The sequence below is a fragment of the Eschrichtius robustus genome, chromosome 6 (genome assembly GCF_028021215.1).
Source record: "Eschrichtius robustus isolate mEscRob2 chromosome 6, mEscRob2.pri, whole genome shotgun sequence".
NCBI lineage: Eukaryota > Metazoa > Chordata > Mammalia > Artiodactyla > Eschrichtiidae > Eschrichtius > Eschrichtius robustus.
The window spans coordinates 79,644,896-79,662,492 of NC_090829.1; the positions used below are offsets into that span (position 1 = coordinate 79,644,896).

At 34.7% G+C, this 17,597-nt stretch overlaps 1 protein-coding gene across 3 annotated transcripts in view; it reads right to left on the reverse strand.

The window, feature by feature from the left end:
- The window catches only part of STXBP5L (syntaxin binding protein 5L), a 359,862-nt gene that overhangs the window by 87,369 nt on the left and 254,896 nt on the right, over positions 1–17,597 (reverse strand). For all 3 annotated transcript variants that reach the window (XM_068546656.1, XM_068546655.1, XM_068546657.1), the window contains one exon: positions 1,818–1,969. In XM_068546656.1, coding sequence (XP_068402757.1) covers positions 1,818–1,969 — 152 coding nt within the window. The remainder of the gene's footprint in view (positions 1–1,817; positions 1,970–17,597) is intronic.

Genomic DNA, 17,597 nt, shown 5'->3' on the forward strand with positions numbered 1-17,597 from the left:
CCAGAATCTAGAACAGCCAAGATGAAGAAATTGCAGCAAGTTTAGGTAATCAAATTAGAAAGGAGATATTAAAAAAATAAATCAATTAGAAAGTGAGGTGATAGATGAATGATGAGAATGCTGTAGTAATTTTATTCAATCAAATATCTTATAAAAATAAATGGCATATTTCTCTTTATGCTTTTTACATAGTAAACTTATTTAGCTTATAAATAATATGTATGTTACCTCATAAATATAAAAATGGTTGTCTTTAATTTTCAGTATTAACAAGAAAACTTAGGGATTTTAGTCTTTTTTTTAATAACAAAGTGAGTACTCACTATATATACTAAATACAAGCAGAGTTTACAACTTCATCACAGTTTTTCCTAATTTTAAAGTCATTAAAATTCTGAGCTCTAATCATAATTTTTGAGGCTCAGTAAGTTTAAATTAAATAATAATTGTATTACCTCTGTCAAAATATACACTTTGTCATCCCACTGTGTATATCCAGCAAGTAATTTAGATGCTGTCTTAGGATTCACAGCTTTTCTGATTGAATTAGTGTTTCAGCATGCAAACAGTGCCTACTATCCCCTAACATCTTTCTATCAAGAGTCCATGAACTTTCAAAAGTCAACTTTCTCTTTCTCAATCGTGAGGGAATCTCATGGTACATTCATGCACAATTTTTCTTATTTTGCCTTTCTTTCAAAAGCCAGTAGTGGTAGAAGCAGAACCTGTCTAATTTTACATTGCTAGCACTCATAAAATATTGCTAAAAGTTGAGATCCCTAAAAAAAAACAAAGAAACTCCAAAGAAGGAGAATTTCAGTATATCAAGTAATTTTTCATTAGTCCAAAAGGAAACTTCATTTATTACCACATTCAGATGTTAAATTTGGCACATTTGCTATTTAGAAAATAACACCTACCATAATGTACTCTTTTTACTTTAAAATAGTCTTTACGTGGGTATATTTAGTAAAAGTGTCAATATTCAACTGATTATTTTAAAAAACAGTAGAAAAATTTAAAAACTGTATAAAATAACACATAATACTATAGATGCATTTCCACCTGCAAACCTTTTAGCTCAGCCGAGTTTTTACCAATTAAACTATGTCAGTGGACAGAAAATATACAAAATGTTGGCAATGTTTGCAAAGCCAACTATTTGGATATATACTGAAATTTTAGTACAACTTTGGATAATTTGACATATCAAGGTTTGGCATTATATGTAGAAAGTATTTTGGCTTGTATTTTAGTAACTTTATATATTTTTCTTTTATAATTTGTCCTGTCAAGAAAAATATCATCTTTCATAGCATTTTAATAATGTTTACTGCATTTGTGAAAATACCTCCAAGAAAGTCACCATCCAACAAGGAAAGGTGACAGCCAAAAAATGGAGTTAATTTAAAAAATTAAAACTAGTGAATGACCTTAAGTTATATTTTTAAAGCTATCATATATTAGAAGAAAACTATCCCAGTTAACACAACCATTGCAAGCAGCTTTTTCAACTAGAGAGCCTGATTTTCTTAGCATTTTTATATTTAATACCTTATTTTTTGTTATTTCTTAGGAATTCAACTTAAGAAACTTGAGATCCTTCCTAACGTTAACAACAAATTGAAGTTTAAACACCTCCTTTACCCTTTCAAAGATTCTTACTATGTTTCTGACCAATTTTACTTACATGGTATTGTAAATTATGTTGACTTTATATTGCTGTGCATTTGAATAGCATCACAGAAGAAAGACAAGAAATCTAAAGGTAAGAAAACAGGTGAACTAATCAAGTTCATAATGATCTTATCTCCTACCTGCAATGAACTGCTTGTTTTTTCGAGGAGACCGTGGTTGTCGTTGGTATAGGTCACTTGATCTATATAGGTCAATGGTCCCCATGCTTAACAGTACTGTCTTCTGTATAAAATCCACCACAGCCAACCCATTGCAGTTCCCAAATGCAACTCTGAGAGAAAAAAAAAAAAAATGCAACTAGAATGTATTACATCAACCATCATTATTTTTATCTCTGAATTTAAAAATAAATAAGATTATTGGAAAGTAATGCTTTGGGGTTGGGTAAGTCAGGCAGTGACTGGTGAAAGTCAGGAAGGTTATGGTGCCTTTACATAGGATAGGTTAACCTTATATAATAGCCATGACCACTGCAAGAAATAGGAATAACCTGCAATCATATTTTCTAATATATTTTATCATGTAAGTAGTGATTACTCAACCTGCTCTTTAACTTGATTTTATGTTTTTACAGACAAATCATATAAAATCTTTTTGCTATGAAGGGGGGAATAGATCAAGAAATGTCGCACTTCAATAGCTACAGCTGCTTAGGTATGCAATTAGGTGACTTTTTCAAATAAAATGATAATTATTAGGTTCCAAATTAATTCTCTTTTTAAACAGAGTGTATATTTAACACAAGATTTTACATAAAGATTAACTTCATATATCAAAGGTTTTGACACCATAGTAGATATGAACAGAGATCTAACTCATTCACAAAAATTTAAAAATTTCTGTCTTTTGTTCTTTATTTTGTCCCATATATTAAAATACAAAGGCCATTTGATTAATTTCTTAACTAAATCTCCTGAAAAATTAAAATGGATCTCCTAAGCAGGCATTTTGGTCACCTTAACAATTGGCATACACTAGACTCTCTTTTTTCTCCATTTACAACATGCCCTCTAGCTGAACAATTGTAAATCTGCTTTTTGTTTCCTAAACTAAATATAAAATAGTTGTATAAAAGTTGTTTTGCTCATTTTATATAATTCCACGTTGTTTTATTACTTAGATTGAATATGATTGACAAATCATCTGCTTACTCTAAATCTAGTTATTTCTATTCCACCATATTGCCTTCCTCACAAAAAGTGAAAAGTTTTGCTAACATACTAAAGTATTTGATATTTTACATAAAGTTCTACATCTTCCAGGAAGACAGACTCTGGAAAATTGGAAAAAACATTGTTATAAAAGTCAGAAGATCCTATCTCATCATTTATAGGTTTTGCGACTGAGAAAAATTAATGAATCTTGTGAGGCCTTAGTTTCTTTACTTTGTAATGAGAATTATAATGCTAGATTTATCTAGTCCACAGAGCTTTTATGAGCATCAATTCAGAAATGTTATTAAAGTACTTTGAAAATTTTCCACACAAAAGTAGAATTGATCTTAATATTATTATAAGAAGTGCAATATTATACATACTACATATTGTAGCAAATTAATATCTCTAAACTTTTAATGTTAAAATGTAGTTAATTACTTCTGCTTACAGGTATGAGAGAATTCCCAAATGCAGTACTGAGAAGAGAAAAAAAGGCAACTGGAATGTATGACACCAACAAAAATATTTTTCTTTTTGAATTAAAAATAAGAATACTGGGGACTTCCCTCGTGGTGCAATACTTAAGAATCCACATGCCAATGTAGGGGACACGGGTTCAATCCCTGGTCCGGGAAGATCCCATGTGCCGGGGAGCAACTAAGCCTGTGAGCCACAACTACTGAAGCCCATGTGCCTAAAGCCCATGCTCTGCAACAAAAGCCACTGCAATGAAAAGCCTGTGCACCACAACGAAGAGTAGCCCCCACTCGATGCAACTAGAGAAAGCCTGCATGCAGCAACAAAGACCCAACGCAGCCATAAATAAATAAGTAAGTAAGTAAGTAAGAATCCTGGAAAGTTATACCTTAGGTTTGGGAAGGTTAGGCAATTGTTGAAAAGTCAATATGGATACTGGAGTTAATCTCCTACCTTAACTAGGAAGCTGAACAAAATATATTAAACGGCAGTTTTCACATATTGGTCAACAGGCAACATAGAATAAGATGAGAGAAGGATAACAATCGAAGTAAACTTTAGTTTAAACTAAGTGTTCTAGCTTACTGAATGGAGAGATTTCCCAGGTTAGAGCACAGGAAACCGAAACTCAAGGAGAGATCAGAAGTCTCACCAAACCGAGGAGACAGAAATCAGAGTCTGATGTGGCAAAAACAGAATTTATGAGGCAAAATACTAGAGAGAAGAGAGCTGCATAGATAGAATACACCAGAGATTTACAGAACGGTTCTCTTGAAATTTTGTCTGGGTACTGATCTGTGCATCCATGTGAATAAACTACCCCAGGTTTGGGAACAAACCACCAAAAGGATAAAGCAGAACAATTCACAAAGCTCATACAAGGCTGAGAATATTTCATGTCACTACCAGCCAAACTGCTGAGATCTCCAACTACATGGGAAAACAGATATAGGGGTGTCACTTCAGTAGTGGGAACAAATTAGCCATAAACTAAACTAAAGGCTTTTCTAGACCCACCCTAAAAAAGCTTAAAAACAATGATTCTAAGTAACATAACTTCCTCCAGATAACTATCTATTGAAAAGAATCCAACAAAATATCACCATAAATGTAAAATTCACAATGTTAACTATATGAAAAGTAGTAGGTATCAAGAAAAAGACTGATAACCAGAGGAAAAAAGTAAATCACCAGAAACATACCTAGAAATAAAACAGATGATAAAATTATCAGAAAAGGATATTAAAAATGCTTTGGAAAATATATTCCAGATATTCAAGAAGGCTGCGGAAAATATGAATGTGATAAAGTGAGAATTAGAAGATATTAAAAAGACTCAAATTTTGAGATAATTTTATCATTTCAGATATATTTTTATCTGAATATTAGACATCATAGCAGAGAAGAATAGTGAACTTGAATAAATAGCAATAGAAAATTTCCAAAAAGAAACATGAGAGAGAAGAAAACCCCAAAGCATCACTGACCCCTGGGACAAAATTGAGCAGTCTAGAATAAATGTAATTGGAGCCTCAGAAAGGAAGATCAGCAGAAAACATATTTAAAGCAATGAAGCCAAATAGCAAAATGATAGCCAAACTAACTTGGTAACAGTAAACCTAAAGATCCAAGAAACTCAAAGGATCCTAAGCAGAATAAACATAAAGAAAAATACATCATCACATTGTTGAAAACTAGTGATGATAGAGAAAAAAATGTTAAAAGCAGCCAGAGAGAAAAGATACATTTCCTACACAGAGGCAAAGATAAGAATGATGAAATCTACTCCTTGGAAACTACACAGTCCAAAATGACATGACATCTTGAAAGCAACAAATGATAATAATGGGTCAAAATAACATTCTATACTCAGCACATATCTTTCAAATGGTGAAATACAGATTTTTACTCATGAATAAAAATCTGAGGGAATTAATCACTAGGAGACGTGTACTATAAGAAATAATAAAGGAGGAGATTGGTTCAAGATAGCGGAGTAGAAGGACACTCTCTCACTTGCTCTTTCGAGAACACCAGAATCACAACTAACTGCTTCCTGTCCAATCATTGACAGGAAGACACTGGAACTCACCAAAAAAGATACCCCACATGCAAAGACAAAGGAGAAGCTGCAATGAGATGATAGGAGGGGCGCTATCACAATAAAATCAAACCCCATAACTGCTGGGTGGGTGACTCACAAACTGGAGAACACTTATACCACAGAAGTCCACCCACTGGAGTGAAGGTTCTGAGCCCCACGTCAGGCTTCCCAACCTGAGGGTCTGGCAATGGGAGGAGGAATTCCTAGAGAATCAGACTTTGAAGGCTAGTGGGATTTGATTGCAGGACTTTGGCAGGACTCAGGGAAACAGAGACTCCACTCTTGGAGGGCACACACAAAGTAGTATGCACATCGGGACCCAGGGGAAGGAGCAGTGACCCCATAGGAGACTGAACCAGACCTACCTGCTAGTGTTGGAGGGTCTCCTGCAGAGGCGGGGGGGCAGCTGTGGCTCACCAAGGGACAAGGACACTGGCAGCAGAAGTTCTGGGAAGTACTCCTTGGCATGAGCCCTCCCAGAGTCTGCCATTAGCCCCACCAAAGAGCCGGGGTAGGATCCAGTGTTGGGTCACCTCAGGCCAAACAACCAACAGGGAGGGAACCCAGCCCCACCCATCAGCAGACAAGTGGATTAAAGTTTTACTGAGCTCTGCCCACCAGAGCAACAGCCAGCTCTACCCACCACCAGTCCCTCCCATCAGGAAACTTCCACAAGCCTCTTAGATAGCCTCATCCACCAGAGGGCAGACAGCAGAAGCAAGAAGAACTACAATCCTGCAGCCTGTGGAATAAAATCCACATTCACAGAACGATAGACAAGATGAAAAGGCAGAGGGCTATGTACCAGATGAAGGAACAAGATAAAAACCCAGAAAAACAACCAAACGAAGTGGAGATAGGCAACCTTCCAGAAAAAGAATTCAGAATAATGATAGTGAAGATGATCCAGGACCTCGGAAAAAGAATGGAGGCAAAGATCGAGAAGATGAAAGAAATGTTTAATAAAGACCAAGAAGAATTAAAGAACAAACAGAGATGAACAATACAATAACTGAAATGAAAAATACACTAGAAGGAATCAATAGCAGAATAACTGAGGCAGAAGAACGGATAAGTGACCTGGAAGACAGAATGGTGGAATTCACTGCTGCAGAACAGAATAAAGAAAAAAGAATGAAAAGAAATGAAGACAGCCTAAGAGACCTCTGGGACAGCATCAAACACAACAACATTCACATTATAGGGGTCCCAGAAGGAGAAGAGAGAGAGAAAGGACCCAAGAAAATATTTGAAGAGATTAGAGTTGAAAACTTCCCTAACATGGGAAAGGAAATAGCCACCCAAATCCAGGCAGTGCAGAGAGTCCCATACAGGACAAACCCAAGGAGAAACATGCCAAGACACATAGTAATCAAACTGGCAAAAATTAAAGACAAAGAAAAATTATTGAAAGCAGCAAGGGAAAAATGACAAATAACATACAAGGGAACTCCCATAAGGTTAACAGCTGATTTCTCAGCAGAAACTCTACAAGCCAGAAGGGAGTGGCATGATGAAAGGGAAGAAACTACAACCAAGATTACTCTACCCAGCAAGGATCTCATTGACATTCGATGGAGAAATCAAAAATTTTACAGACAAGCAAAAGCTAAGAGAATTCAGCCCACCAAACCAGCTCTACAACAAATGCTAAAGGAACTTCTCTAAGTGGGAAACACAAGAGAAGAAAAGGACCTACAAAAATAAACCCAAGATATTTTTTGATCCACCTCCTAGAGTAATGGAAATAAAAACAAAAATAAACAAATGGGACCTAATGAAACTTAAAAGCACAGCAAAGGAAACCATAAACAAGACGAAAAGACAACCCTCAGAATGGGAGAAAATATTTGCAAACGAAGCAACTGACAAGGGATTAATCTCCAAAATATATAAACAGCTCATGCAGCTCAATATTAAAAAAACAAAAAACCCAATCCAAAAATGGGCAGAAGACCTAAATAGACATTTCTCCAAAGAAGACATACAGATAGCCAACTAACACATGAAAAGCTGCTCAACATGACTAATCATTAGAGAAATGCAAATCAAAACTACAATGAGGTATTTCCTCATACCAGTTAGAATGGGCATCATCAGAAAATCTACAAACAACAAATGCTGGAGAGGGTGTGGAGAAAAGGGAACCCTCTTGCACTGTTGGTGGGAATGTGAATTGATACAGCCACTATGGAGAACAGTATGGAGGTTCCTTAAAGAACTAAAAATAGAATTACCATATGACCCAGCAATCCCACTACTGGGCATATACCCTGAGAAAACCCTAATTCAAAAAGACACATGCGCCCCAATGTTCATTTTGCAGCACTATTTACAATAGCCAGATCATGGAAGCAACCTAAATGCCCATCGACAGATGAATGGATAAAGAAGATGTGGTACATATATACAATGGAATATTACTCAGCCATAAAAAGGAACGAAATTGGGTCATTTGTAGAGACGTGGATGCACCTAGAGACTGTCATACAGAGTGAAGTAGTCAGAAAGAGAAAAATACCGTATATTAACGCATATATGTGGAACCTAGAAAATGGTACAGATGAACTGGTTTGCAGAGCAGAAATTGAGACACAGATGTAGAGAACAAAACGTGTGGACACCAAGGGGGGAAAGTGGCAGGGGGTGGGGGTGGGGGTGTGCTGAATTGGGAGATTGGGATTGACATGTATACACTGATGTGCATAAAATGGATGCCTAATAACCTCTAATATAAACAAACAAACAACTAATACTAAACTTTCTTTGGGTTATTTGTATGGAAATATGTTAATATAAATGTTTCAGACATTACATGAAATTTCTAAAAATCTTATATGTGCTGGTATATAATGTTATAAGTCATAATTCTAGTTATTACTTTAAAATGTGTATCTCAGAATAACCAAATTTCCTTGTCAATTGCATTATTATGAACTTTCATCAAATCTTTAACTGTGGTCATTTTTAAGTCTTTTGTCATTTACAGACAGTTCTGGGTGTATTCTGATGCTTTTGCAAATATGTTCCTATAAAAGGGTTTCATCTTCAAGGAATTCATGGAAAAGACTCTGACAAGTACAGGTTTCTGGTAACTGACTATACTGCTGAACTGAATGAATAAGCATTTTCAGAACTCTGATGGAAAACTGATGAACTCATAAAAGTGCTAACAAAAGATCAAGATGAAAAAAAATTAATTACACGGGACTGAGTGAGTGAACTGCTGAGGATGATTAATTCTTTTGACTTTCTGTTTGAATAATATATATATATATATATATATATATATATATATATATATATATATATATATATACATAAATATGTACTATTTGCTCAACTCCTAAATATACACTTTTCACATTTTAATGTTCTTAAAAAAAAAAAGGATGACTAATAAGAAAATAAACATTAAAATTTAAAAAAGCATTTCCAACATAAAATAGAGCAAAAAAGGGAATGAAATGGTGCCATTTGCAGCAGCATGGGTGGACTCGGATGGCATTACGCTAAGTGAAATAAGTCAGACAGAGAAAGACAAATACTGCGTGTTATCACTTATATGTGGAATCGAAAAAAAATACAACTAGTGAACATAACAAAAAAGAAGCAGACTCAACAGATAAGGAGAACAAACTAGTGGTTACCAGTGGGGAGAGAAGGGGAGGGGTGGGGGAGTAGGAAGTATAAACTATTGGGTGTAAGATAGGCTCCAGGATGTATTGTACAACATGGGGGATGCATTGTACAACATGGGGGATGCAGCCAATATTTTGTAATAACTGTAAATGGAAAGTAACCTTTAAACATTGTATATAAAAACTAGAGCAACTGTACTGTAGAAACACAATATGCCTTCTAATCACTTGTATGTAAAATAGCTACCCTATTCTCCATAGCATTACCTTGTTCTAGAATTTTTTGGCCTGTCAGTATGGATAACTTATCTTTAAATAGCTGAAGTATTTAAAAAATAATAATAATAATAAAGGAAGTCCTTTAGGCAGAAGAAAAATGATTCCAGATTAAAATATGGATCTACACTAAGTAATGAAGAACACCGTAAGTGGTTAAATATGTGGATTAATATTAAAGACTCATTTCTTCAAAAAATCATTGATCACTTAAAATGCAAATAACAATGTATTGTGGGACTTATAACATGATAGAAATAAAATATATGGCAACAGTAGTACTAAGAACAGGAAAAGAGATAGAAGTATACTGTTAAAGGATTCTTATATGTGAAGTGGTATAATGCTGTTTATTTATTTGAAATTAAAGATATATATATAATATACATAATAAACCAAAGAGCAAAATGTAAATTAAAAAAAACTTTTTTAATTAAAATTTAAAACTTAAATACTTAGGACAATAGGAGATAAAATAGAATCATTAAAAGATACCATAAAAAAGGAAAAAAATGCAAGAACAAATGGGACAAATAGAAAAATCTTTTCATTCAAGGCAACAATAGGGATAATCACATTAAAGTCAATAAATGGTCTATACACTCCAATTAAGGGCAGAGATTGCCTGAGTGGAAAAAAAAATTCAGATTCAATATATGTTGCCTACAACAAATCCAGTTTAAAAATAAACTGAAAGAATGGAAAACGTATACCATGAAAACACTAATTAAATGAAGGCTGAAGTGGCTATATTAATGGATCATTAATATAGACAAAGTATACGTCAGAACAAGAAAAATTTTGAGAGATAAATAGGGAGAATGATTATGAAGTCAATTCATCAAGAAGATATAGCAACCCTATATGTGGATTCATCTGGTAATAGACCTTCAAAATACATGGAGAAACACTGAGAGTTAGAAGGAAAAACAGACATATCTACAATTAAGGCTGAGGATGCAAACGTTCTTCTTTCAATAATCGATAGAATTATTAGGCAAAAAATAGTCAGAATACAGAAGTTCTGAACAACACTATTGACATCCTTGACTAAACTGAAGTTTATAGAACTCTCCATCCAATACTCATAATAGCATCAAAATTATAAAATAGGTATAAATTTAACAACACATGTAGAAAACATGTACACTGAAAATTATAAACCATTGCCGAGGGAAATGAAAGAAGACCTAAATAAAGAGATGTACCTTGATCAATGGTCAGAAAACTCAATATTGTTAATTTTCCCCAAATTGATCTACAAAGTGCAAGCAATTCCAAACAAAATGCCAGCAGACTTTTTTTGTTTAAGAAATTGAAACACGCTTCTAAAGTATGTATGAAAATGCAGTGATCTAGAATAGCCCAAACGGTTTTGAAAGATAAAAAAGTTTAAGGAGCTACACTATAAAATTTCAAGACATACTCTAAAGCTACAGGAATCACGATAGGCTGGTATTGAAAAAGTATTGAAAAAATAAACATAAATATTAGTGGAATGGAACAATAGCCACAAACAAACTCACACATAAATGACAATATTTGGCAAAAGTGCTATGGCAACTCAGAGGAAAGATAATATTTTCAATAAATGATAAAACAATTAGATACCCGTAAATTAAAAATGGAGCCTTAACTTTCACCTTTTATAAAACGCAAAAATTAACTTAAAATGGATCAGAAGAAAATCAAAGTAATCTGGGGTTAGACAACAGTTTAAAAGGGCATGAAAAGCACAAACCATAAAATAAAAAATTGATAACCTGCATGACATCAAAATTAAATCATTTTGCTCTACAAAAGATACCATTAACAAAATGAAAAGATTAGCCACAGACTGAGAGAAGACATTTGGAAAATACATATCTTATTCAAAATATTTACAGAACTCCCAGTAATAATAAGACAACTTGATTTAAAAAGTAGGTAAAAGATTTGAACAGACATTTCACCCAACAAGATGCACAAATGTGAAAAAAGCACTTGAAAGATGCTGAATATCATTAGTTACTAGGAATATGTAAATTAAAATCACTATTAGATACCAGTGAACCCATCAGAGTAGATAAAATTGAAAAGATCGACAATATGAAGTGTTGAAAAGAATGTGGAAAAACCAAAACCCTCATACATTGCTAGTTGGAATGCAAAATGATATAACCTCTTTAGTTTATCCTGTCTCATAAACATATACTTACCATATGACTCAGTAATTCTGCTCTTATTTACTCAAGAAAATACAAATGAAAAATACACTGGAAGGAATCAATAGCAGAATAAATGAGGCAGAAGAACAGATAAGTGAGCTGGAAGACAGATTGGTGGAAATCACGGCCATGGAACAGAATAAAGAAAAAAGAATGAAAAGAAATGAGCACAGTCTCAAAGACCTCTGCGATAAGATTAAATGCACCAACATTCACATTATATGTATCCCAGAAGGAGAGGAGAGAAAGGCCCTGAGAAAATATTTGCAGACATAATAGCCAAAAAATTCCCTAACATGGGAAAGGAAATACTCAAGTCCAGGAAGCACAGATAGTCCCATAAAGGATAAAACCAAGGAGGAACACCCCAAGACACATATTAATCAAGTTGACAAAAAATAAAGACAGAGAAAATATTAAAAGCAAAAGGGAAAAGCAACAAATAACATACAAAGGAATGCCCCACATGGTTATCAGCTGATTTTTCAGCAGAAACTCTGCAGGCCAGAAGGCGGTGGCATGATATATTTAAAGTGATGAAAGGGGAAAACCTATAACCAAGAATACTCTACCCAGCAAGGCTCTCATTCAGATTCAGGGGAGAAATCAAAAGCTTTACAGACAAGCAGAAGCTAAGCGAATTCAGTACCACCAAACAAGCTTTACAACAAATGCTAAAGGAACTTCTCTAGGCAGAAAAGAAAAGGCCACAACTAGAAACAAGAACATTACAAATGGGAAAGCACATCAGTAAAGGCAAACATATAGTAAAGGTAGGAAAATATACACACACAAATATGATCGCAAAACCAGCAGTTGTGAGAAGAGGAGAGCACAAATGCAGGATATTGGAAAGGCATTTGAAAGTAAGAAACCAGCAACTTAAAAAAATCTTGTTTATATACAGACTGCTATATCAAAACCTCATGGTAACTGCAAACGAAAAACCTACAATAGATACACACACAAAACAGAAAAATCAATCCAAACACAACTCTCTTCTCTTGTGATTTGATAGTCATCAAATCACAAGAGACAAGAACAAAAGAGAAAGGGAAGAAAAAAGAACTACAGAAACAAATCCTAAACAATTAACAGAATGGCAATAAGAACATATATATTGATAATTACCTTAAATGTAAATGCTCCAACCAAAAGGCTGGCCAAATGGATACAAAAACTAGACCCATATATATGCTGTCTATAAGAGACCCACTTCAGACCTAGGGACACATACAGCCTGAAAGTGAGAGGATGGAAAAAGGTATTCCATGCAAATGGAAATCAAAAGAAAGCTGGAGTAGCAATACTCACATCAGACAAAATCAACTTTAAATTTATTTATTTATTTATGTATTTATTTATGGCTGTGTTGGGTCCCCGCCTCCGCGCGAGGGCCCTCCCCAGCCGTGGCAAGCAGGGGCCACTCTTCATCGCGGTGCCCGGGCCTCTCACTGTCGCGGCCTCTCTTGTTGCGGAGCACAGGCTCCAGACGCGCAGGCTCAGTAACTGTGGCTCACGGGCCCAGCCGCTCCGCAGCATGTGGGATCCTCCCAGACCTGGGCCCTAACCCGCGTCCCCTGCACTGGCAGGCAGACTCCCAACCACTGCGCCACCAGGGAAGCCCCCAAAATCGACTTTAAAATAAAGTCCATTACAAGGGACAAAGAAGGACACTACATAATGACCAAGGGATCAATCCAAGAAGAAATTATAACAATTGTAAATATATATGCATCCAACATAGGAGCACCACAATATGTAAAGCTAATACTAACAGCCATAAAAGGAGAAATCAACAGTAACACAAAAATAATAGTGGGGGACTTTACACTTACATCAATGGACTGATCATCCAGACAGAAAATCAGTAAGAAAACATGGGCCTTAAATGACATATCAGACCAGATGAACATTCCATCCAAAAGCAGGAGAATACACATTCTTCTCAAGTGCACATGGAACATTCTCAAGGATAGATCACACGCTGGGCCACAAAGTGAGCCTTGGTAAATTTAAGAAAACTGAAATCATATCGAGCATATTTTCCAGCCACAACACTATGAGATTAGAAATCAACTACAAGAAAAAAATTGTAAAAATCACAAACACGTAGAGGTTAAACAATATGTTACTAAAAAACCAATGGATCACCAAAGAAATCAGAGAGGAAATAAAAAAATACCTAGAGACAAATGAAAACAAAAACACAATGATCCAAAACCTATGGGATGCAGCAAAAGCAGTTCTAAGAGGGAAGTTTATAGAAATACAGTCTTACCTCAGGAAATAAGAAAAATCTCAAATAAACAACCTTACACCTTAAGCAACGAGAGAAAGAAGAAAAAACAAAACCCAAAGTTAGTAGAAGGAAAAGAAATCATACAGATCAGAGAAGAAATAAATGAAATAGAGATGAAGAAAACAGTAGAAAAGATCAATGAAACTAAAAGCTGGTTCTTGAAAAGATAAAATTGATAAACCTTTATCCAGACTCATCAAGGAAAAAAGGGGAAAGTGCTCAAATCAATAAAAGTAGAAATGAAAAAGGTGCAGTTACAACTGACACCACGGAAATACAAAGGATCATAAGAGATTACTACAAACAACAGTATGTCAATAAAATGGACAACCTGGAAGAAATGGACAAACTCTTAGCAAGGTACAACCTTCAAAGACTGAATCAGGAAGAAATAGAATATACAAACAGACCAATCACAGCACTGAAATTGAAGCAGTGATTTAAAAACTTCCAACAAACAAAAGTCCAGGACCAGATGGCTTCACGGGTGAATTCTATCAAATATTTGGAGAAGAATTAACACCTATCCTTCTGAAACTCTTTCAAAAAATTTCAGAAGAAGGAACAGTCCCATACTCATTCTATGAGGCTGCCATCACCCTGATGCCAAATCCAGACAAAGATATCACAAAAAAAGAAAATTACAGGCAAATATCACTGATGATCATAGACACAAAAATTCTCAACAAAGTGCTAGTAAACCGAATCCAACAATACATTAAGACGATCATACACCAAGATCAAGTGGGATTTATTCCAGGGATGCAAAGATTCTTCAATATCCACAAATCAATCAATGTGATATACCTCATCAACAAATTGAAGAATAAAAACCATATGATCTCAATAGATGTAGTAAAAGCTTTTGACAAAATTCAACACCCATTTATGATAAAAACTCTCCAGCAAGTGGGCACAGAGAGGGAACATACCTCAACATAATTAAGGCCATATATGCCATATATTTCCAAATTGGAAAAGAAGAAATAAAACTGTCACTGTTTGCAGATGACATGATACTATACATAGAAAATCCTAAAGATGCTACCAGAAAACTACTAGATCTCATCAATGAATTCAGTAAAGTTACAGGATACAAAATTAATACACAGAAACCTGTGGCATTTCTATACACTAACAATGAAAGATCAGAAAGAGAAATTAAGGAAACAATCCCATTTACCATTGCATCAAAAAGAATAAAATACCTAGGAATAAACCTATCTAAGGAGGCAAAAGAGCTGTACTCTGAAACCTCTTAAGATATTGATGAAAGAATTTGAAGATGACACAAACAGTTGGAAAGATACGCCATGTTCTTGGACTGGAAGAATCAATATTGTCAAAATGACTATACTACCCAAGGCAATATACAGATTTAATGCAATCCCTATCAAATTACCAATGGCATTTTTCGCAGGAGTAGAACAAAACATTTTACAATTTGTATGGAAACACGAAAGACCCCAAGTAGCCAAAGCAATCCTGAGAAAGAAAAACAGCTGGATGAATCAGGCTCCCTGACTTCAGGCTATACTACAAAGCTACCGTCATCAAAACAGTATGGTACTGGCAGAAAAACAGAAATACAGATTAATGGAACTGGACAGAAAGCCCAGAAATAAACCCATGAACCTATGGTCAATTAATCTACAACAAAGAAGGCAAGAATATACAATGGAGAAAACACAGCCTGCTCAATAAGTAATGCTGGGAAAACTGGACAGCTATAAGTAAAAGAATGAAATTAGAACATTCTCTAATTCCATACACAAATATGGATTAAAGACCTAAATATAAGACTGGATACTACAGAACTCACACAAAAAGATGCGCAACATCATTAATTATTAGAGAAATGCAAATCAAAACTACAATGAGGTACCACCTCACACCATTCAGAATGGCCATCATTAAAAAGTCTACAAATAACAAATGCTGGAGAGGGTGTGGAGAAAAGGGAACCCTCCTACACTGTTGGTGGGAATGTAAGTTGGTGCAGCCACTATGGAAAACAGTGTGGAGGTTCCTCAGAAAACTAAAAGTAAAATTACCATATGATCCAGCAATCCCACTCCTGGGCATATACCTGAACAAAACTATAATTCAAAAAGATACATGCACTCTTATGTTCATAGCAGCACTATTCACAATAGCCAAAACACAGAAACAACCTAAATGTCCATTGACAGATGAATGGATAAAGAAGATGTGGTACGTATATACTATGGGATACTACTCAGCCATAAAAAAATGAAATAATGCCATTTGCAGCAACATGGATGCAACTAGAGATTATCATACTAAGTGAAGTAAGTTAGAAAGAGAAAGACAAATACCATATGATATCACTTACATGTGGAATCTAAAATAGGACACAAATGAACCCACCTAGGAAACAGAAACAGACTCACAGACATAGAGAATGGACTTGTGGTTGCCAAGCGGGAGGGGGAGGAGGATCGGAAGGACTGGGAGTTTGGGATTAGCAGATGTAAACTATTATATATAGGACAGATAAACAACAAGGTCCTACTGTATAGGACAGGGAACTATATTCAATATCCTGTGATAAACCATAATGAAAAAGAATATTAGAAAAAGAATGTCTGTACGTGTATAATTGAGTCACTGCTGCACAGCAGAGATTGGCACAACATTGTAAATCAACTACACTTCAATTAAAAATACATAAATATAAAAATATAAAAAGGAAGGAAATTCTGAAATATGCCACAACATGGATAAACCTTGAGCACATAATGCTAAGTGAAAATAAACCAGTCACAAAAAGAAAGAAAAAAAAGATAAATATGAAACATTATGGAGCACGAGAAAATAAGAACCTGCTCAAAAAATGATGGGTATGTATCAAAAGGACACAGAAGCCATCTTGATAGGGTCCCATAGGGCTGAATCTGGAACAATTTGAGCATCACAATAACAAATGATAATAACAGATCTTATCTCATTGAATAAAATAGAAATTCATGATTCCATAGTGATATAAACAAATGAATAAGTAAATATTTATGTAAGATAGGAGGTTATGCTCTCTAACCAGTAAAATGCTTATGAATAAATGTAGAGGAAATAATGGAGTTAGAAAATCACCAATGGATACTAAAGCTAATGAGTGAAACTTGGATAAAATTTTTACGTAATTTCACAAATCTCCCCATAAATTACTTACCATTTACAAAGGAAAATAATAACGTTGTAATGGTGAAACCTAGTGGGCATCATCTTCAGCAAACAATGAAAATTATCACGACTAATGTTAGGATAAACTATTTTCAGTGCCTTTTGATATGACAAACTAAGGAAGACACTGCCTTCTGTGCTATACCTGCCAAAATGCTTAATTTGATTCTAATCACGAGAAAGTATCAGACAAACTCCAATTGAAGCACATTAAACAAAATAACTGGTCTGTACTCTTGAAAAATATCAAAGTGAAAAAACAAAAAACAACAAATGCTGAGGAACTATCCCAGATTAAAGGAAATTAAGAAATGAAAACTAAAATGTAAGAGCCTGGATTTGATTCTGTTCTGGGAATGTACTATACTTATGCTGCAAAAGAGTGTCCTTGTTCTTAAGAAATACACAGTGATATAGATAATTTTTCAACTCTTAAATTTGTTATCTTTCCAAGTTCAGAGAAAAACTCTCAGTTACTCACATCTTATTAAAAGTCCAATATGGTGATATACCCCCAAATCTAGATTTCAA